The sequence below is a fragment of the Myotis daubentonii genome, chromosome 16 (assembly GCF_963259705.1).
Source record: "Myotis daubentonii chromosome 16, mMyoDau2.1, whole genome shotgun sequence".
Classification (NCBI taxonomy): Eukaryota; Metazoa; Chordata; class Mammalia; order Chiroptera; family Vespertilionidae; genus Myotis; species Myotis daubentonii.
The window spans coordinates 22662699-22682523 of NC_081855.1; the positions used below are offsets into that span (position 1 = coordinate 22662699).

General features: G+C 50.4%; 2 protein-coding genes across 6 annotated transcripts in view; both read left to right on the plus strand.

Annotated features, from left to right (window-relative positions):
- PRPF8 (pre-mRNA processing factor 8) overlaps nucleotides 1-14364 on the plus strand; it is a 30259-nt gene extending 15895 nt beyond the window's left edge. The window contains exons 25-43 of the mRNA XM_059669174.1: nucleotides 2370-2617; nucleotides 2719-2898; nucleotides 3081-3216; nucleotides 3323-3492; nucleotides 3659-3788; nucleotides 3909-4055; nucleotides 4734-4894; nucleotides 5185-5376; nucleotides 5638-5875; nucleotides 6007-6135; nucleotides 7706-7819; nucleotides 7902-8075; nucleotides 8357-8550; nucleotides 9512-9751; nucleotides 9848-9989; nucleotides 12926-13066; nucleotides 13183-13322; nucleotides 13424-13626; nucleotides 14013-14364. Coding sequence (XP_059525157.1) covers nucleotides 2370-2617; nucleotides 2719-2898; nucleotides 3081-3216; nucleotides 3323-3492; nucleotides 3659-3788; nucleotides 3909-4055; nucleotides 4734-4894; nucleotides 5185-5376; nucleotides 5638-5875; nucleotides 6007-6135; nucleotides 7706-7819; nucleotides 7902-8075; nucleotides 8357-8550; nucleotides 9512-9751; nucleotides 9848-9989; nucleotides 12926-13066; nucleotides 13183-13322; nucleotides 13424-13626; nucleotides 14013-14167 — 3234 coding nt within the window. The 3' untranslated portion in view covers nucleotides 14168-14364. The remainder of the gene's footprint in view (nucleotides 1-2369; nucleotides 2618-2718; nucleotides 2899-3080; nucleotides 3217-3322; nucleotides 3493-3658; nucleotides 3789-3908; nucleotides 4056-4733; nucleotides 4895-5184; nucleotides 5377-5637; nucleotides 5876-6006; nucleotides 6136-7705; nucleotides 7820-7901; nucleotides 8076-8356; nucleotides 8551-9511; nucleotides 9752-9847; nucleotides 9990-12925; nucleotides 13067-13182; nucleotides 13323-13423; nucleotides 13627-14012) is intronic.
- A 494-nt stretch (nucleotides 14365-14858) lies between these two features.
- On the plus strand, nucleotides 14859-19776 carry RILP (Rab interacting lysosomal protein). Of its 5 annotated transcripts, none has more exons than XM_059669181.1 (8): nucleotides 14863-15327; nucleotides 15406-15493; nucleotides 15571-15677; nucleotides 15764-16009; nucleotides 16731-16876; nucleotides 17249-17371; nucleotides 18952-19035; nucleotides 19292-19776. In XM_059669181.1, the coding sequence occupies exons 1-8, from the start codon at nucleotides 15100-15102 to the stop codon at nucleotides 19419-19421; spliced, it is 1152 nt and encodes a 383-aa protein (XP_059525164.1). In that variant the 5' UTR covers nucleotides 14863-15099; the 3' UTR covers nucleotides 19422-19776. The 5 variants fall into 5 exon arrangements, with proteins under 5 accessions (XP_059525166.1, XP_059525167.1, XP_059525164.1 ...); XM_059669180.1 differs by having other exon boundaries at nucleotides 14864-15327; nucleotides 15400-15493; XM_059669179.1 differs by having other exon boundaries at nucleotides 14863-15493.
- The last annotated feature ends 49 nt before the right edge of the window (nucleotides 19777-19825 follow it).

Here is a 19825-nt window from a genome sequence, read left to right on the forward strand (position 1 = left end):
GCATTGAGCCTGCAACCAAGGTACATGCCCTTGACCTGGAATCAAACCTCAATCATTTAGTCCATGGGCCGATGCTCTATCCACTGAGCCAAACCAGCTAGGGCACAAGTTTTTATGATAGCTGTTTTAAAGGTCCTTGTCTGTTAATTCCATCATCTGTTGTTTCTAAGTCTGTTTCTGTTTGATTTTTCTTCTGGTTATGGGTAATTTATTTCTACTTTGTATGCATGGTAAATTTTTTAAATATTTTTTTTATTGATTTCAGAGAGGAAGGGAGAGGGAGAGAGTTAGAAACATCAATGATGAGAGAGAATTATTGATCGGCTGCCTGCTGCATGCCCCCCACTGGGGATCGAGCCTGCAACCCAGGCATGTGCTCTCACTAGGAATCAAACTATGGCCTCCTGGTTCATAGGTTGACCCTCAACCACTGAGCCATGCTGGCTGGGCTGCATGGTAATTTTTTAATGCATGCCAGAAATTGTGAATTTTATTTAGTTATTTATGGATTTTGTTGTATACCTTTAACCCTTTGCGGTCGTATTAAATTTGGACATGGGTGTCGTACTGGTCGGAATTAATTTCCATTGAAAGAGCAGTGATACATAACATGCAAGATTATGAAGGATAAACAAGATTTATTAATTCTTTTTTGGAACTACGTCACTACTCTGGGATTATGACTCTATTTGGTCTCATTTTTATTAGGTGTTTTTATTGATTTTATTATTTTAAAGATATTTTTATTGATTTTCAGGGAGGATGGGAGAGAAAGAGAGAGATGGAAACATCAATGATGAGAGAGAATCATTGATCAGCTGCCTACTGCACACCCCATACTTGGGATCGAGCCTGCAACCCAGGCATATACCCCAACTGGGAATCAAACCATGACCTCCTGTTTCATAGGTTGATGCTCAACCACAGAGCAATGCCAGCTGGGCTGTTTTTATTGGTTTTAGAGAGAGAGAGGAAGAAAGAGGGAGAGAGAAAAAGAGAAACATTGATGTGAGAGCGGAACATCAATCAGCTGCCTCCTGCAGCTCCTGCACTGGGGATCGAGCCTGCAACCCAGCATGTGCCCTAACAGGGAATTGAACCAACAGCCCTTTGGTCTTTGGTGCATGGGACAACACTCAATGAACTGAGCCACACCGGCCAGGGCTCTGGTCTTATTTTACTTTTTTATTATTATTTTTTTTATTGCTTAAAGTATTACAAAGGGTATTACATATGTGTCCTTTTTTTTTTTTTTTTTCCACCCTTGACAATCCCCTGGCTCTGGTCTTATTTTAACATTGTTTATATTGCCTCAATTTTTTTTACTGAGATAAAATTCATACTTTAAAAAAAGATATATTTGTATTGATTTCAGAAAGGGAGAGGGAGATAGAGATAGAAACATCAATGATGAGAGAGAATCATTAATTGGCTGCCTCCTGCACGTTCCACATTGGGGATCGAGCCCACAACCGAAGCATTTGCCCTGACGAAAATTGAACTGTGACCTCCTGGTTCATAGTTCGATGCTCAACCACATAGCCACGCTGGCTGGGCTGAAATTCACACTTTTAAAGTCTACAATTGAGTGGGTTTTTCAGTATATTCATAATATTGTGCAGGTATTACCACTGTCTAATTCCAGAACATTTTCATCACTCCCAAAAGAAATTATCACTCACTCCCTATTGTTCCTACTCCCAGCCCCTGGCAACCACTAATCTACTTTCTGTCTATGTGGATTGGTCTGTTCTGGATTTTTCCTATAAATGGAATCATACAATGTATGTGACCTTTTTTGTCTGGTCTCTTTCACATAAGGTTCATATTTTAGCATGTATTAGTACTTCAGTCCTTTTCATAGCTGAATATTCTGTCATTTGGATATACCATATTTTGTATATCCATTTGTCAATTGATGGGCATTTGGGTTTTCCCCCCACTTTTTGAGTATTAGGAAGAATGCTACTTATGAAATTTGTGCACACATTTTTGTGTGGACATATATTTTCATTTCTCTTGGGCATATACCTGAGTAGGATTGCTGGGTTATAAGGTAACTCTGTTTTAACCTTTTGAGGAACGGCCAGACTGTTTTTCAAAGTGGCTTTATAATTTCATGTTCCTACCAGCAGTATATGAGAGTTCCATTTTCCCCACATTCTTACTGACACTTGTCCCTATCTTGTAGCTACTCTGATGGGTGCTAAGTTGTATCTCCCAGTGATTTTGTTTTATATATACTTCCCTGATGACCTTAACTTGAAATCTTTCTTGAGAACTATGGACAATATAACTAACTGAATTAATCTGCTGTGTCTTCCCCCACACCAATGGCTCATCTATAATTTCTTTCCCACTATCTTCAGATTGTGAATAAGTGGAACACAGCTCTTATTGGCCTGATGACATACTTTCGGGAGGCTGTGGTGAACACACAGGAGCTCCTGGACTTGCTGGTGAAGTGTGAGAACAAGATCCAGACACGTATCAAGATTGGCCTCAACTCCAAGATGCCAAGTCGGTTCCCTCCTGTTGTGTTCTACACCCCGAAGGAGCTGGGTGGACTCGGCATGCTCTCAATGGGCCACGTGCTCATCCCCCAGTCTGACCTCAGGTAGGACTTGGCTAAAAATCTTGCTAGACCTTAAGGGAAGGGGTGTTTCTTTATCTTTTAGGCTTTATTTTTTCTCTAATCTTGGTTGTCCCCCAAAACAGGTGGTCCAAGCAGACAGATGTAGGTATCACACACTTCCGTTCAGGAATGAGCCATGAAGAAGACCAGCTGATTCCCAACTTGTACCGCTATATACAGCCATGGGAGAGTGAGTTTATTGATTCTCAGCGTGTCTGGGCTGAATATGCACTCAAGAGACAAGAGGCCATTGCTCAGAACAGGTAGGCATCCAGGAGGACACAGCAGTCCTGTGGGGTGTGGAGGCATGACCTTTGAACTCTGCATGACATATTTTTATGGAGACAAGGAAGTAGGTTCTAAATCTGCCCTTTTATTCTTGGTCAGTAGGTATGCTTAACTGTTCATATGAGCACGTTTCACTTTGATCTTTTTTCTTTGGCAGACGACTGACCTTAGAAGATCTAGAAGATTCATGGGATCGTGGCATTCCTCGAATCAACACCCTCTTCCAGAAGGACCGGCACACATTGGCTTATGATAAGGGCTGGCGTGTTCGAACTGACTTCAAGCAGTACCAGGTACGTGGAGGGGATAATGGAACAGTTTCCCTGAATTAGGAGACTCCGTGGCCATCCTGGGACAGTAGGCACTTAGAATTGTGACCATACTTTTCTTGCCATCTAGGTTTTGAAGCAGAACCCTTTCTGGTGGACACACCAGCGGCATGATGGGAAGCTCTGGAACCTGAACAACTACCGTACAGATATGATCCAGGCCCTGGGCGGTGTGGAAGGCATCCTGGAACACACACTCTTCAAGGGCACTTACTTTCCAACCTGGGAGGGGCTTTTCTGGTGAGGATTCTCTTCTCCCCTTACAGTGACCTGTTACACCTCTTTGAGCTCATCCCTTGTGTGCCTGTGATCTGCTATGATGTGTCCCAACAGCCATCCCCAGGAGGTCAACAGCACTCTGGGAGATGGCACAACATCACTTTGCCTGGTCTCTTCTGCTTCCCAGGGAGAAGGCCAGTGGTTTTGAGGAGTCTATGAAGTGGAAGAAGCTAACTAATGCTCAGCGATCAGGATTGAACCAGATTCCCAATCGTAGATTCACCCTCTGGTGGTCTCCAACCATCAACCGAGCCAATGTGAGTGTGATTGGTAGACATGGGAGATCAGAAGATAAAAACAAGTGTTTGTACTTTCTTAATTATGTCTTGAGAACCAAAGTCTCTTGATCTCTAGTGTAACTTTCTTTTTCCTGTCAGGTATACGTCGGCTTTCAGGTGCAGCTGGATCTGACAGGTATCTTCATGCACGGCAAGATCCCCACACTGAAGATCTCTCTCATCCAGATCTTCCGAGCTCACTTGTGGCAGAAGATCCATGAGAGCATCGTTATGGATTTGTGTCAGGTGGGCTAGAATTGAGGGGAGAGGATGCCATCAAAAGTCAGGTCACCTTGCCGGAACCAGTTTGGCTCAGTGGATAGAGTGTCGGCCTGCGGACTGGAGGGTCCCAGGTTCGATTCTGGTCAAGGGCATGTACCTGGGTTGTGGACACATTCCCAGTGGGGGATGTGCAGGAGGCAGCTGATCGATGTTTCTCTCTCATCGATGTTTCTAACTCTCTATCTCTCTCCCTTCCTCTCTGTAAAAAATCAATAAAATATATTAAAAAAAAAAAAAAAAAAAAAGTCAGGTCACCTCTTTGGGTATAGGAAATCTACCCTGGAAACTCGGAGGATGAGACTCTATTGTGGTACCAGGTGCCACATTATCTTAAGTTCTACAAGCCTTTATTCTTTTTTTTTTTTTTTTAATATATTTTATTGATTTTTTTACAGAGAGGAAGGGAGAGGGATAGAGAGTTAGAAACATCGATGAGAGAGAAACATCGATCAGCTGCCTCCTGCACACTCCCCACTGGGGATGTGCCTGCAACCAAGGTACATGCCCTTGACTGGAATCGAACCCGGGACCCTTGAGTCCACAGGCTGATGCTCTATCCACTGAGCCAAACCGGTCAGGGCAAGCCTTTATTCTTAAGTGGGCTTCCATAGCCACTCATAACCTTTCCACTTTTGCCTCCAGGTGTTTGATCAGGAACTGGATGCACTGGAAATTGAGACAGTACAAAAGGAGACAATCCACCCCCGAAAGTCCTATAAAATGAACTCTTCCTGTGCAGATATCCTGCTCTTTGCCTCCTACAAGTGGAATGTTTCCCGGCCCTCATTGCTGGCAGACTCCAAGTAAGTGCCTTATGGCCCAGCCCTAGGCATCCGGGAGACTTAGTTTCACTATTCTTCTAGCAGTTCTACTTTAAGAATGATCGCTGCCTGTTCTTTCTAACTGGGAACCAGTGCTCTCCCTGGATCCTATGGACACCCTCAGCCAAGTCTGCTGATTCTCTGGGGAGTCTTGCTGACCTGGAACTGGCAAGAGGGTTGGTTTGAAGACTTAGATATAGTGATTGAGAGTTCTTGTGGTTGTGTCAGTGGCTTCCTGGAAGCCTGGACTCCTAACCTCTCTCCACCCTCAGGGATGTGATGGACAGTACCACCACTCAGAAGTATTGGATTGACATCCAGTTGCGCTGGGGGGATTATGATTCCCATGACATTGAGCGCTATGCCCGGGCCAAGTTCTTGGACTACACCACAGACAACATGAGTATCTACCCTTCACCTACGGGAGTGCTCATTGCCATTGACCTGGCCTATAACCTGCACAGGTAAGATGGGGCTCAGAAGCATGTGTTTCCCATCAGCCCCACACTTGGACATACAGTGTTTTTTTAGTTTGCCCCGCTATAATGAGGTTTGGCTCTTTCCTCTTCTGGGTCGCCGACTCTTTCTTCCCTGTCTCTGTGTATATGAGCAGACACTTGTTAGCCTGGCCATCAGTCTTTTCCTTCTCTGTAGAGTTGCAGTTTGCCTTATTCCTGACACTACCAGTCTGGTCTAACTTTTTCTTGCCTCTTCCACCTTCATAGTGCCTATGGAAACTGGTTCCCAGGCAGCAAGCCTCTCATACAGCAGGCCATGGCCAAGATCATGAAGGCAAACCCTGCCTTGTATGTGTTACGTGAACGGATTCGCAAGGGGCTGCAGCTCTACTCATCTGAGCCTACTGAGCCCTATCTGTCCTCTCAGAACTATGGTGAACTCTTCTCCAACCAGATTATTTGGTTTGTGGATGACACTAACGTCTACAGAGTGACTATCCACAAGGTGAGAAGGGCTACAAGCAGTGTAGGGTGTGGGACTCGAGATGCCCGATGGAGGGTGAGCGGGCAAGTGTGCATATTGGCGTGAAGGCAGGATGGTTCTAGGCTGTACTAACTGATGTCATCATTCTTTAGACCTTTGAAGGGAACTTGACAACCAAGCCCATCAATGGGGCCATCTTCATCTTCAACCCACGCACAGGGCAGCTATTTCTCAAGATAATCCACACATCTGTGTGGGCTGGACAGAAGCGTTTGGGTCAGGTGAGTTGGTTAAAGGACAGAGTCTGTAGAAACTTCTCAATCTTTGGGGTGTGGGTGTGGGTGTGTGGGTGTGAGAGAAAAAATCTTTCTCTCTGAAAGATTGGGGGCATCTCATTTGAACTTGTTCCCCAAATTACTTAATTTGGGGAGTATTCTCCTGTAGGAGGTCCAAGAGTGTGTGAGGTCCTTCATTGCCTGCCAGCTGGGCTCTGCTTTCTGAATCTCCTACCTCTAATCTCTTTTGAACAGAGCTACCAAAAATTACCTTTCTAAAGGGAACAAGCATGCTTTTCTTTCTTAAAAGCAAGCAATAATTTATTGACCACAGCAAAAACACACTCAGTACAGTGAAGCAAGGATGGGCATAGAAGAAGCAGCAGGAGAGCCTGGGCGGGGCTGCTTTGGCTCCTGGAGGAGTCAGAGGAAAGGGGCCTGGAGACAGGTTCAGGGGGTTAGCCTGGGATGAACTGCCGCTGCCCATTGCTCCCCTGGTTGCAAGTCTCATGGGGTCCCTTGGAATTTAGGAAATAAGTTCCTGTAGGGAAAGAAGAGGGGGAAGGGAATGGCGTGGGCATGCTTCCTGGAGGGAAAGCCAGGAACAAGCATTCTTAAAATGTCACTTTCTGCCCGGCTGAAGTGGCTCAGTGGTTGAGCATTGACCTATGAACCAGGAGGTTTGATTCCCAGTCAGGGCACATGCCCAGGTTGCAGGCTCCATCAGCCAATCAATAATTCTCTCTCATCATTGATGTTTCTCTCTATCCCTCTCCCTTCCTCTCTGAAATAAATAAAAAAGTAGATTTAAAAAAATAAAATGTCACTTTCACCAAATTTCTTTATCTCAAAGTCTTTGCTTGCCCCTCCTTGCTGAATTACCTCCTCTTCGGCTTCCTAGACACTTGCTATCTGGCTGAGCTATAACTTGTCCAGCCACAGTTTCTCTTCCTTTATGGCACGTTTCCTCGTGCAGTTAGTCTGCGGTCCTAGTATCACAAAACCCTAATGTTCCTCTCACCTTTGTGGCGTTGCTCATATATCTTTCTTTCTAAAATGAACTCTGCTCTTCCTCTGTTTATCAGTCTTACTCATTCCTTAAGACCTCTTTCTGCAGCTCTTTATGACCGTTGGTCTTAATTTCTTTTGTCCCTGACATAGTGTAGTATAATCAGATACCAGCTTGTGTGAGTTTTACATAGCCAGCTAGGTAGAAAACCCTTTGGGGCAATGCCATTTGACACCTCTTACTTTACTTTCGAAGTACCTAACAGTGCTCAATAGTTTGCCCAGCTAGCGTGGCTCAGTGGTTGAGCGTCTACCTGTGAACCAAGAGGTCACGGTTCAATTCCCAGTCAGGGCATATGCCTAGGTTGTGGGCCATTCCCCAGTGTGGGGCGTGCAGGAGGCAGTCAATAAACGATTCTCATCATTGATGTTTCTCTTCCTTCCTCCCTAAAATCAATAAAAATATATTTTAAAAAGAAACATAGTTCAATTATTTAAAGACTGAGTCTTCTGATTTACCTGGAAGAGTGGAGACTCAGTTTTTATTTCTTTCCCCCTTGCTTCTTAGTTGGCTAAGTGGAAGACGGCTGAGGAGGTGGCTGCCCTGATCCGATCTCTCCCTGTGGAGGAGCAGCCTAAGCAGATCATTGTCACCAGAAAGGGCATGCTGGATCCATTGGAGGTGAGAGGTGGATGAGGTTAGAAGAAAGGAAGGCTGAGACCTGCGGGCTCTGTTTCTAATCTTGGATTTGATCTTGTCTCAGGTGCACTTGCTGGACTTCCCCAATATCGTGATCAAGGGGTCAGAGCTCCAACTGCCCTTCCAGGCTTGTCTTAAGGTGGAAAAGTTTGGGGACCTCATCCTGAAAGCCACTGAGCCCCAGATGGTTCTCTTTAACCTCTATGATGACTGGCTCAAGACGATCTCATCTTACACGGTATGAAGCTACCTCAAGAAGAGGATCGCTTTAAGAGGAGTGGGTTTGGGGCCACGAGAAAATCTTGTGCCTTGGTTTTAACCTCAGGCCCCTCATGGGGGCCGTTCTCAACGTGTGGACAGAGACTCTGCTCTGCATATCAAGTTGATTCGTGGTGAGGGGATAGGAGATAGCACCTTAGAGTTCGAAATCAATTCCTGGTTCCATGACAGAATAGGATCAAGGAAAGGAAAGAACATTAAGTGTCTGGCCTCCCCCGACACTGCCTCATCTCTTTCCAGGCTTTCTCCCGCCTCATTTTGATTCTGCGTGCCCTGCATGTGAACAATGACCGGGCAAAGGTGATCCTGAAGCCAGACAAGACTACTATTACAGAACCACACCACATCTGGCCCACTCTGACTGACGAGGAATGGATTAAGGTGGAGGTGCAGCTCAAGGATCTGATCTTGGCCGACTACGGCAAGAAAAACAAGTGAGCAATTGGGGGTGGGGAGGCAGATGGAAGACACAAAAAGGGTGAAATAAGTGGTACAGTATATGCTTTCTGTTTTGGGGTTTTTTAAAAATATTTTTATTGATTTCAGAGAGGAAGGGAGAGGGAGAGATAGAAATATCAATGATGAAAGGGAATCATTGATTGGCTGTCCCCTGCACACCCGTCACTGGGGATGGAGTCTGCAACCTGGGCATGTGCCTTTGACTGGAATCCAACCCGGGACCCTCCAGTCTGCAGGCTGATGCTCTATCCACTGAGCAAAACTGGCCAGGGCAGTTTCTGGGTTTTTGAAACATTTAGCCTCAGGTGTTTCTCAAGAAATTGTCCTGGGAATTGCTTATAGAAGAAAGGAAGGCAGTGTCTTCAGATAGTGAAGGAAGAGTCTGTGTTTTGGGGCTTCAGTCTGACCCTTGGGCATTGTTTCTCAGTGGAGGCACTATTGCCATTTTGAGCAGGGCATTTTTTTACTGTCCATGCATTACAGGAAGTTTTAACATCCCAGGCCCTGAGGTACCACTACTAATAGCACACACATACCTTTCTTCCCTCTCCTTCCCTGTAATTGTGGGAATCAAAGGTGTCTGTAGCTTTTCAAGTATCCCCTAGGTTGACTGACAGTACCAGCTCTGAGAACATGTTTCAGGGTTTCTGTTTTTGAGAATTGTCCTGCGCTAGGGCACTTTTTATCAAGGAAAAATGGGAGGTATGGATGCTGAGCAGGTTTGAGCCTGGCTGAAAAGTGCACCTGCACAGGGCCATCCTGGGGTGTGGCAAATGTTAGTATTAGTACATCTGCACTTCACACTTCCTTTACAAGTGTCACTTGATGATTGTCTGGGATAATATGGGTTCCCATGTACCCAAGTTACATTCTTGCCATTGAGGCGTAAGTGACCGAGGGGAAGGGACCCTTGTGTGACCCACACTGTCCCCTCAGTGTGAATGTGGCCTCACTGACACAATCAGAGATTCGAGACATCATCCTGGGTATGGAGATCTCTGCACCGTCACAGCAGCGGCAGCAGATAGCTGAGATTGAGAAGCAGACCAAGGAACAGTCACAGCTGACGGCAACACAGACTCGTACTGTTAACAAGCACGGGGATGAGATCATCACCTCTACCACCAGCAACTATGAGACCCAGACTTTCTCATCAAAAACTGAATGGAGGGTCAGGTACTGTAAGGGGCCAAAGGGGTAGGGATGGAAGGGCCTGCTGGGCTACCTACAGTGCTTGGGTTGAGAAATGCTGACATTCCTGCCTGTTTTTAGGGCCATCTCTGCTGCCAACCTGCACCTAAGGACCAATCACATCTATGTTTCATCTGATGACATCAAGGAGACTGGTTACACCTATATCCTTCCCAAGAATGTGCTTAAGAAGTTCATCTGCATATCTGACCTTCGGGCCCAAGTGAGTAAGTGTGCTCAGCTGGGCCACGGTGTTAGCCAAACATTTTATGTATCTACAACTCACCTAAGGTTTCCTGGAACTTGAGGTTTCAAGATTCATGGAAAAGTAAATATACAAGGACTAGAGGGCCCGGTGCACGAATTTGTGCATGGGTGGGGTCCAGCCTGGCCCACCCCGCCCCGCACAAATCAGGCTGATTTAACCTGGCGGGGGGGGGGGGCGGTTGGCGGGCCACCCCGCCCCCTGGTTGAACTCCAGTAAGGAGGGTTTTGACCCCCACCAGATATCAAAACATAAAGTTATGGCAATTAAGAGAACAGCATCTACACAGAAACATTCATGTGCATATAATAAATATGGTATATCAAGTCTGTAGTATTAAGGATGCCATATGATATTGAAGCAATCAGAAAAAGTAATCTAGATCCCTATTTCACACCACTTATAAAAATAAAATCCAGGTGGGATAAATATCTATTTAAAATACTAAATAAACTGTATAATATTAGAGGAAAACATTTATTAGTTTGGGGATAGCCTCTAAATAAGACACAAAGCACAAAACCACAGTCAAAATGAATAACTTGTGTGTCTGTCAAAGGGTACCACAACAGATATCCTAAAAACAAAAATTATTTGCATAACCATAGATATAATGGATTAAGATCTAGAATAGGGAATTCTCAGAAGTTGATTTTTAAAAAAAAGATAACTATTGAAGATTGGGCAAAGATTACAAATGTAGTTCAGAAAAGGAACTACAGGTGGCAAATCCTATCTAATAAAAGAGAAACATGGTAATTGGCGTACGACCGCTACCCTTCCCATTGGCTAATCAGGGCGATATGCAAATTAACTGCCAGCCAAGATGGCGGCCGGCAGCCAGGCAGCTTAAACTGAACATGAGGCTTGCTTGCTTGCTTCAGTGACTGAGGACTGCAACGTTCCCCGTTCCCCACCTGCCTTGCCGGCCTCTGAACTTGCAGTTTAAGAAACATTGTAACATATAGAAGCTAAACAAAACCCCAGAAACCAGCTTTCAGCGGGCTGGGATCTCAGAGCTGGAGTTGATACAGAGTTTCGATTATAGAACCGAAACAAACCAGATACCTTTCAGGAGCGGAGGCCTAAGAGCTGGAGCCTCAGAGCTAAAGGTGGCCCAGAATAAAAAAAAAAAAGGAAAAAAAAGGAGCAGTTGGGAGCTACAGTCCCAGCCTGAAAACAGCCCCCAGCCCCTCACCCAGACTGGCCAGGCACCCCAGTGGGGACCTCCACCCTGAAGGGTGTGTGACCAGCTGCAAACAGCCATCATCCCCTCACCCAGGCTGGCCAGGCACCCCAGTGGGGACCCCCACCCTGATCCAGGACACCCTTCAGGGCAAATCAGCCAGCCCCACCCATGCACCAGGCCTCTATTCTATAAAGTAAAAGGGTAATATGCCTCCCTGGGATCAGCGGAGCCACGAGGCCTCCCGGCACCGGGATCAGCGTGACGGGGCAGCGCCCAAACCCCCTGATTGCCCTGCAGCTCTGTGTGTGACAGGGGGCGGGGCCACAACCTCCTTATCTGCCCTGCTCTGTTCCTGACAGGGGAAGGTGCCCCAACCCCCTGATCAGCCCTGCTCTGTGCCTGATAGGGGGGAGCTCCCCAACCCCCTGATCGCCCTGCGGCTCTGTGTGTGACAGGGTGCGGCGCCCCAACCCCCCCACCCCACGGGCCCTGCTCTGTGTGACGGGGTAGAGCCATAACCTCCCCATCGGCCCTGCCCTGAGTGTGACAGTGGCGGCACCCCAACCCCCTGATCGGCCCTGCTCTGTGGGTGATAGAGGGCGGCGCCCCAACCCCCTGATCTGCCCTGCTCTGTGTGTGACGGGGCGGTGCCCCAACTCCCCTCTCGGCCCTACTCTGTGAGTGACGTGGGGAGCTCCCCAACCCCCTGATTGGCCCTGCTCTGTGCGTGACGGGGTGGCGCCGCAACCTCCCCATCGACCCTGCCTTGAGTGTGACAGGGTGCGGTGCCCCAACCCCCCAATCGGCCCTACCCTGAGCGTGACTGAGGGTGGCATCACAACCTCCCGATCCGCCCTGCTCTGCGCATGACAGGGGGCGGCGCCCCAATTCCCCAATCGGTCCTGCTCTGAGCCCGACCAGGGGCTGCACCTAGGGATTGGGCCTGCCCTCTGCCACCCAGGAGCAGGCCTAAGCCAGCAGGTCGTTATCTCCCGAGGGGTCCCAGACTGTGAGAGGGCACAGGCCATGCTGAGGGACCCCCCCTCCCCACCCCCAGTGCACAAATTTTTGTGCACCGGGCCTCTAGTATATGAAAAAATGCTCACCTTTACTAGTAACTAGGGAAATTCACGTGTTGTAAAACACCATTTATGGCCTGTTTGGTGAATTTGAAAAGTTTGTTAATATTCTGTGTGGGTGATTTATAGGAACACAGGTCCTCTTAACTTTGTAAAACTTAAAATACCACATATTACTGGTTTTAAGGAAATTTTCATTTGTTTATAGATATTATACTTAGATAATCAACTGGGGAGCAGTGCAGATTCCTGGACCCCACTCAGGAGATTCTGATGTGTTTTAACAACAAGCAAACACGTTTTTATTTCAGAGAGAAAGGGAGAGGGAGAGAAAGATAGAAACATCAATGATAGACTAATCAATCAGTTGGCTGCCTCCTGCATGCCCCTCACTGGGGATTGAGCACGCAACTTGGGCATGTGCCCTTGACCAGGAATCAAACGTGACCTGGTTCATATGTTGACATTCAGCCACTGAGAAACACCAGCCGGGTCTCAGGTGATTCTGATGTGATAGATTCTGACCACATTTTGAGAAATTTGTTCTTAAGGGAAGGAAACGGCTAAAAGCCCAGGTCTGGGCTGGTACTAAGAATCATTTTGATTCTTGATCCCCTTGTCTCCAGATTGCAGGATACCTGTATGGGGTTAGCCCACCAGATAACCCCCAGGTGAAGGAAATCCGCTGCATCGTGATGGTACCACAGTGGGGTACCCACCAGACTGTGCACCTGCCTAACCAGCTGCCCCAGCATGAGTATCTCAAGGTCAATGGGGTTTTCTGCTGGAGGGTTGGGGAGGGAAGGCAGACCTTACCTTCATGAGTGGGTTTCCTGTCTGCAGATAGGGCTTTAAATCATCTTTTACTGCCCTTTGCCTATAGGAGATGGAACCCTTAGGTTGGATCCACACTCAGCCCAATGAGTCCCCCCAGCTATCGCCCCAGGATGTCACCACCCATGCCAAGATCATGGCTGACAACCCATCTTGGGATGGCGAGAAAACCATCATCATCACCTGCAGGTGGGCTTGAGCTCCCATGGAAAGTATGAATGGGCCAGCATTGCAGGCCAGGACCCAGAATGGTGGCCTAAGCTCTGACTTTATCCTCATCCCTCTTTCAGCTTCACACCAGGCTCCTGCACACTGACAGCCTACAAGCTGACCCCCAGTGGCTATGAATGGGGCCGCCAGAACACAGACAAGGGCAACAACCCCAAGGGCTACCTGCCTTCGCATTATGAGCGGGTCCAGATGCTGCTGTCAGACCGCTTCCTCGGCTTCTTCATGGTCCCTGCCCAGTCCTCATGGAACTACAACTTCATGGGTAAGTGGGGAAGCACAGGGAAGGGGCTGGGGTTAGGCCAGTGATGGCGAACCTATGGCACACGTGTCAGAGGTGACACGCGAACTCATTTTGGTTGATTTTTCTTTGTTAAATGGCATTTAAATATATAAAATAAATATCAAAAATATAAGTCTTTGTTTTACTATGGTTGCAAATATCAAAAAATTTCTCTATGTGACACGGCACCAGAGTTAAGTTAGGATTTTTCAAAATGCTGACACGCCGAGCTCAAAAGGTTCGCCATCACTGGGTTAGGCCCTCATCCTTAGCACTTGGGGCCTGACTGGTTTGGAGATGGCCCAGGGGCCCCAGCTGGGTGAGATAGGTGGACCTTGTTAATATTGGACGTTTTTATCTACCCCAAGGTGTACGGCATGATCCCAACATGAAGTATGAGCTGCAGCTGGCAAACCCCAAAGAGTTCTACCACGAAGTGCACAGGCCATCCCACTTCCTCAACTTCGCCCTCCTGCAGGAGGGGGAGGTCTACTCTGCGGACCGAGAGGACCTCTACGCCTAGCTGTGTCCTCACCTCCTGCTTCAGACTCCCCACAGGCTGGAGCCTTTTAGCGCCCCCCCCCCACCCACCTCCCACAGACTAGCTGGTGACATTCATCAGCTTGGCCCCTTTTTCCTCTATTTTGTGCTTGTTGTTGTGTTGTTGACTCCTGGTGACCTGTAATCCTGAACAGTATAATAAATTTTGTATAAATTGGAGTTTTTGAGTGTTTTCCCCCCCGCTGAGCTCAAATTCTGGGTGTAGGATTGGCAGGTGAAGGGAAAGGAGGACCCCTCAGGGGTTGTGGGGCTAAATATCCAGTAGACGCTGGGAACTGACATATGGGGGTTGGGCTTTCACACTCCTACCACCTTGACCACATTTGCCAATTTTGCTCCAGAATACTTGCAAATCATCCCTTGGAGCAGTTGCCATTTCCTGAGCCAGGAAGCTTGTGACTTGTTCTCTGCAGCTGTGTGCCAGCCTGGCCCCTTAAGCTTTCTGTCACTCCTGGTCAGGGCACAGGCACATGCCCGGACAGTTGGCTCTGGCTGAGGCCAGTGACAGCCCAGCGACTCCTCACCTCTTGCCCTGTGTGGTTGGCAGCCCAGTGGGGCCCCGTGACTCCAGGCACAGGGGTGGAGCCTGGCTTGGGCACTGGGGAGGGCATAACAAAGTGGCCACTTACAGCCCTGAGCCTCAGCTCTTGGACGCCTGGCTGGAGGCTGGCTGTCCTGCCTCCTGTGACCTTGGGGACTTGAACCGGTCTGGGCCCCGGGGCCCAGGGCACTGTCTCCTTCCCCCACGCTGTTTCTTTCATCGCTCCTCCCCAGTCGCTTCTACCCCACCCTCTCCTGCGCTAAACTGTTTCCTGGGCGGGAGCTGTTTGGCTTTTTCCTGCCCCAGTTAGGGTTGGGGGCGGTGGCTGTCGCAGCCCTTGGCCTTCGGGGGACATGGAGCCCAGGAGGGCGGCGCCTGGGGAGCATAGCTGGAGGCCTCGAGTGGCCGCGGGGGCTGAGACGGCCGCAGAGCTCGTGTACCATCTAGCGGGGGCCCTGGGCACCGAGCTGCAGGAGCTGGCGCGCCGCTTCGGGCCTGAGGCGGCCGCGGGACTGGTGCCGCTCGTGGTGCGGGCGCTGGAGCTCCTGGAAAAGGCTGCGGTGGGGCCCGCCCCCGACTCGGTGAGTCACCGCCCCTCCCTCTGCCACCCGCGGGGTCGCCGGGGGCCTAACCCTGAGAGCCCGGACTCCCAGCTGCAGGTGTCGGCGCAGCAGGCCGAGCTGGAGCTGCGGCGGCTGCGGGACGAGAACGAGCACCTCCGCAGAGAGCTGCGCTGCGGGCCGCAGGGTGAGTGCGGGCCAGGGCGGGGGCGGGCCGCTCCGAGACCACCTCCCGGGCCGCCGCTAAGCACCCCCCTTCCTCAGAGGAGCGCGCTCTGCTGCGGCAGCTCAAGGAAGTGACCGACCGACAGCGGGACGAGCTCCGGGCGCACAACCGGGACCTGCAGCAGCGCAGCCAGGAGACGGAGGCGGTGAGGGCGGGAGAGGCTGCGCCGCGGGGCGGGGCGGGCTCCCTCGGCGCCCTGCCCACCGGCCCTACCGCATGCTCCGCCCCCAGTTGCAGGAGCAGCTGCAGCGCCTCCTGCTGGTGAATGCAGAGTTGCGGCACAAGCTGGCGGCGGTGCAAACCCAGCTGCGAGCCGCACGGGACCGCGAGAGCGAGCGGGAGCCGGGGCGTGCAGGGGTCGTGGAGTTGGCTCAGGATCAGGCACGGAACCTGGCCGGGGGTCCTGGGTGCGCACAGAGGCAGGAGCCCGAGCTGGCGACCGCAGAACCAGGAGGCCCGGGGACCCCTGAGGACCCCGTGAGTGCCCGCTGGGTCAGGGACCCTTCCCAGTCCTCACAAGGGTGGGCACTTGGGAAGTGTGCTGTGCTGCGTGGCAGGTCCGACGGGACGTTGGAAGGTGGCACACAAGTATGTCCCCCAAGCTGGCCTCTGTCCCTCTCTCATCTAGAGCACTGGTCTGTCGTTGTGGTGCCCCTTGCCTCCCCAGTCTTCCTGCCAGGCATTCCCTCTAGAACAGTGGTTCTCAACGTTGGCTGCACATTAGAATCACCTGGGAGCCGAAACCGGTTTGGCTCAGTGGATGGAGCGTCGACCTGTGGACTGATGGGTCCCGGGTTTGATTCCGGTCAGGGGCATGTGCCTTGGTTGCGGGCACATCCCGGGTGGGAGATGTGCGGGAAGAAGCTGATAGATGTTTCTAGTTCTCTATCTCTCTCCCTTCCTCTCTGTAAAAAATCAATAAAATATATATTTAAAAAAAAAGAATCACCTGGGAATCTTTTTAAAATCCTGATTTCTGAGCCTCATCCTCTGGAAATTCTGCCTCCTTGTTGTGGGGTGTAGTAACAAACAGAATTTCCAGAGGATGAGGCCCAGAAATCAGGATTTTAAAAAGATTCCCAGGTGATTCTAATGTGCAGCCAAGGTTGAGAACCACTGCTCTAGAATTACCGTGATGACCCAAGGGCAGAGAGGCGCCAGCCAAGGCCCCCCTCTGACCAAGCCTTCCCTTGCGCAGGCAGGTGCCCCGCAGGAGGAGCAGTGTCCCTCCAACGTAGGGCAGTGCGGCTTCAGTCGACAGGAGCTTCAGCAGATCCTCCAGGAGCGGAATGAGCTCAAAGCCAACGTGTTCCTGCTGAAGGAGGAGTTGGCCTACTTCCAGCGGTGAGGGCGCTGGGCAGGAGCTGGGCAGCGGAGGGCCTCCGGTCACACCTGTTCCTGGGGCTGGGGTCACCTGCCTCAGTCTTTGGCTCATTGGTATATAAACAGTGACATATGCCAGGCACTGTGCTGGGCACTGGGAGGACATGAATCACACAGCCCCTGCCTTCCTGGAACTCCAACCAAATGCGGGAAGGGGAGTGCAGAGGGGCACGGCAGCCACAGCAGCAGTCAGAGAAGTATTCCTAGGAGATGTGACACCGAAGCTAAAGTTTGAGGGGTATTAGGCAAAGTGTTTCAAAACAGGGTACTTCGGTGTGAGACTTACTTTTGGTATCCCCATCACTTTTCCCTGCCCTTTCTCCTCCTCTGTAGGGAGCTGCTCACAGACCACAGGGTACCCGGGCTTCTCCTGGAAGCCATGAAGGTGGCTGTCAGAAAGCAGCGGAAGAAGATCAAGGCGAAGATGTTAGGGACCCCAGAGGAAGCAGAGAGCAGGTAAGTCCCTGCCTTCATTCTCACTGAGCTAGCCCTCCCTCCCTTGTTCTGTTGAGCCTGATGACCCAGCCTGGTCATGCTCTAACCCAGTCTAGTCACCTCCGAAGTCTGCTGACCTATTCTGGTCACCCTATGGAGCTTGCTGACCCAGCCTGATCATCTTTTGAGTCTTTTTGTCTCAGACTGAACCCATCATCCCAGCCTCATCACCCCTTGAACCTAACACTCTAGTCACTCTTTTTTTTTTTTTTGTAATATATTTTTATTGATTTCAGAGAGGAAGGGAGAAGGAGAGAGAGATAGAAACATCAATGATGAGAAAGAATCATCGATCGGCTGCCTCCTGCATGTCCCTCCCTCGGGAATGAGCCCACCACCCAGGCATGTTCCCTGACCGTGACCTCCTGGTTCATAGGTCGACACTCAACTACTGAACCACATCCGGCCAGGCTAGTCTAGTTACTCTTGAACCTGCTAACCTGGCCTGGTCACCCCCTGAGCCTGCTGTCCAGCCTGCCCTGCTGAGCCTGCCATTCTGGCCTGATTTCTCCTTGAGCCTACTAACTGGCCTGCCCTGCTGAGCCTGCCATTCTGCCTTGGTCACCCCTTGGGCCTGCTGATCTGATCTAATCTGGTCTTGGTCACCCCTGAGCCTGCCTAGCCACCTCCTAAGTCTGCTGACCTATTCTGGTCACCCTGCTTAGCTTGCTGACCCAGCCTTCCCTACAGAGTCTGCTACTCTGGCCTGAGCCTACTATCTGGCCTGCCCTGCTGAACATGCCATTCTGCTTTGGTCACCCCTTGGGCTTGCTGATCTGGCCTGGTCACCCCTTGAGCCTACTATCTGGCCTGCCCTCCTGAACATCCCATTCTGCTTTGGTCACCCCTTGGGCTTGCTGATCTGACCTAGTCACCCCTTGAGCCTGCATTCCTGAGCCTGCCACCCTTCTCTCTGGATCGCTTTGCTCCCACTTGCCATGCTTGCTGCGCATCCTGCTGAAGAATCCTGCTAATGCTGTTTCTCCACATTCATTCTTCGGGTCCCTGTCCTGGCTGTATCTGCTGGTTCTCAGAGGAGTGAAACGGTAGCTGTAGAGACCTTCATAGAAAGCCAAAAGGCCTGGGTTCAAAGAGCTTCTGGGCTGGTGGACACATGGAGATGCAGGACTCATGGCGGGCCTGCAGAGGGCATGGCAGCCCTGTGCCCTTTCCCCATACCTTGCCCCTGAGAGCTCAGGGTGCACTTAGAGCTCAGGACAGCAGGGTGGAAGGATGCTTCTTCCATCTGGCTATTACTGAGTTATAACCTTTTATAATAAATCAGTAATCTAGTAAGTAAAAAATAAAGACTATAGCTGCAGCCTTGTCAGAGGTCTGCTGTCCATCAGCCTATAAAATAGAAGTCTCAACATGTCCTTCATCTCCCCAGTGTTTCCTTCCCAGCTTTGGGGGCCCTGTTGTCACCCTGTTTTCCCCTGCTTGCTCCTGAGGGCCACACAGAAGGCTGACCATAGCTGCACTTCCATCGTCCCTCCTGGCCTTGATAAATGACCCTCACCTCTTTCCTCTCTCTGCCTCAGTGACGATGATGATGGCTCATGGCTCCTGCTCTCCAGCGATAAGGAAGACCACCCCCCACCCCCTGACTCCAGAATACAGAGTTTGTATGTTGTGGGGAGAGGAAGAGGCCCCACCTTGGTTCTTTTCAGCATCCCCTTTGCTGCCCACCCCCTGATGCCCACCCTGCTGTCCTGAGCTCTAAGCGCGCCCCTCCCTTCCTGCTTCTCTGACCCTGTCCCTTTCACCTCCTGCTGCCCTTTCTTCTTACTATATCCCCCGTTCTCACCATCCCCGTCCTCAGCCCATATCCTTGATCTCTCTGGCATCCAGGCTCAAAGTACCTCTGGGTTCTCCCCCCAGCTTTGGCCAGTGTTATCGAGGTGAAGCAGAGGCCCTTGAAGCCAAGACCAGCAGCACAGCTCCCAGCGAGCGAGGCGGAGAAGAGGAGGCCCCACAGCAATCCCACTGGGAGCCTGTGGGCAGCCCCTGACCGGCCCTGCTTTGCTCTCGATGAACATCTTTGTCTCGGGGTCTCAGGTGCCCCAGGCGCCTGACCTTGGAGTCTGACTGTGGGTGGATGTGACCTCAAATGAGGACAGGGCTCCCTCCTGCCCTGCCCTCCCAGGCTCTTTCTCAGTCTTGGCCTGAGCCAGGGCACGACTGGGAGTCTAGCCTTCCTTCCTTCCCTAGATCCGAGCAAAGCCTCGGGGATCAGATAAAAGTGCTTCCTCTCTGCGTCTCAGTTTCCCCATCCGTGAAATGGAGAGCTGACTACCTACCTCCCAGAGATTCGCACAGATGGCCTAAGCTAATGTAATAAAGGAACTGCCCGTGATATCCACAAACTGTTCCACGTCTGTCTGTCTGTGGTCGGCCCCCCCTTCCCGCCCTGCT

Coding starts and splice junctions, on each gene's coding strand:
- RILP (XM_059669179.1), top strand. CDS start 15,100: ATGGAGCCCAGGAGGGCGGCGCCTGGGGAGCATAGCTGGAGGCCTCGA. Junction 16,010..16,730: donor CGGGGACCCCTGAGGACCCC/GTGAGTGCCCGC, acceptor TCCCTTGCGCAG/GCAGGTGCCCCGCAGGAGGA. Junction 16,877..17,248: donor GAGTTGGCCTACTTCCAGCG/GTGAGGGCGCTG, acceptor CCTCCTCTGTAG/GGAGCTGCTCACAGACCACA.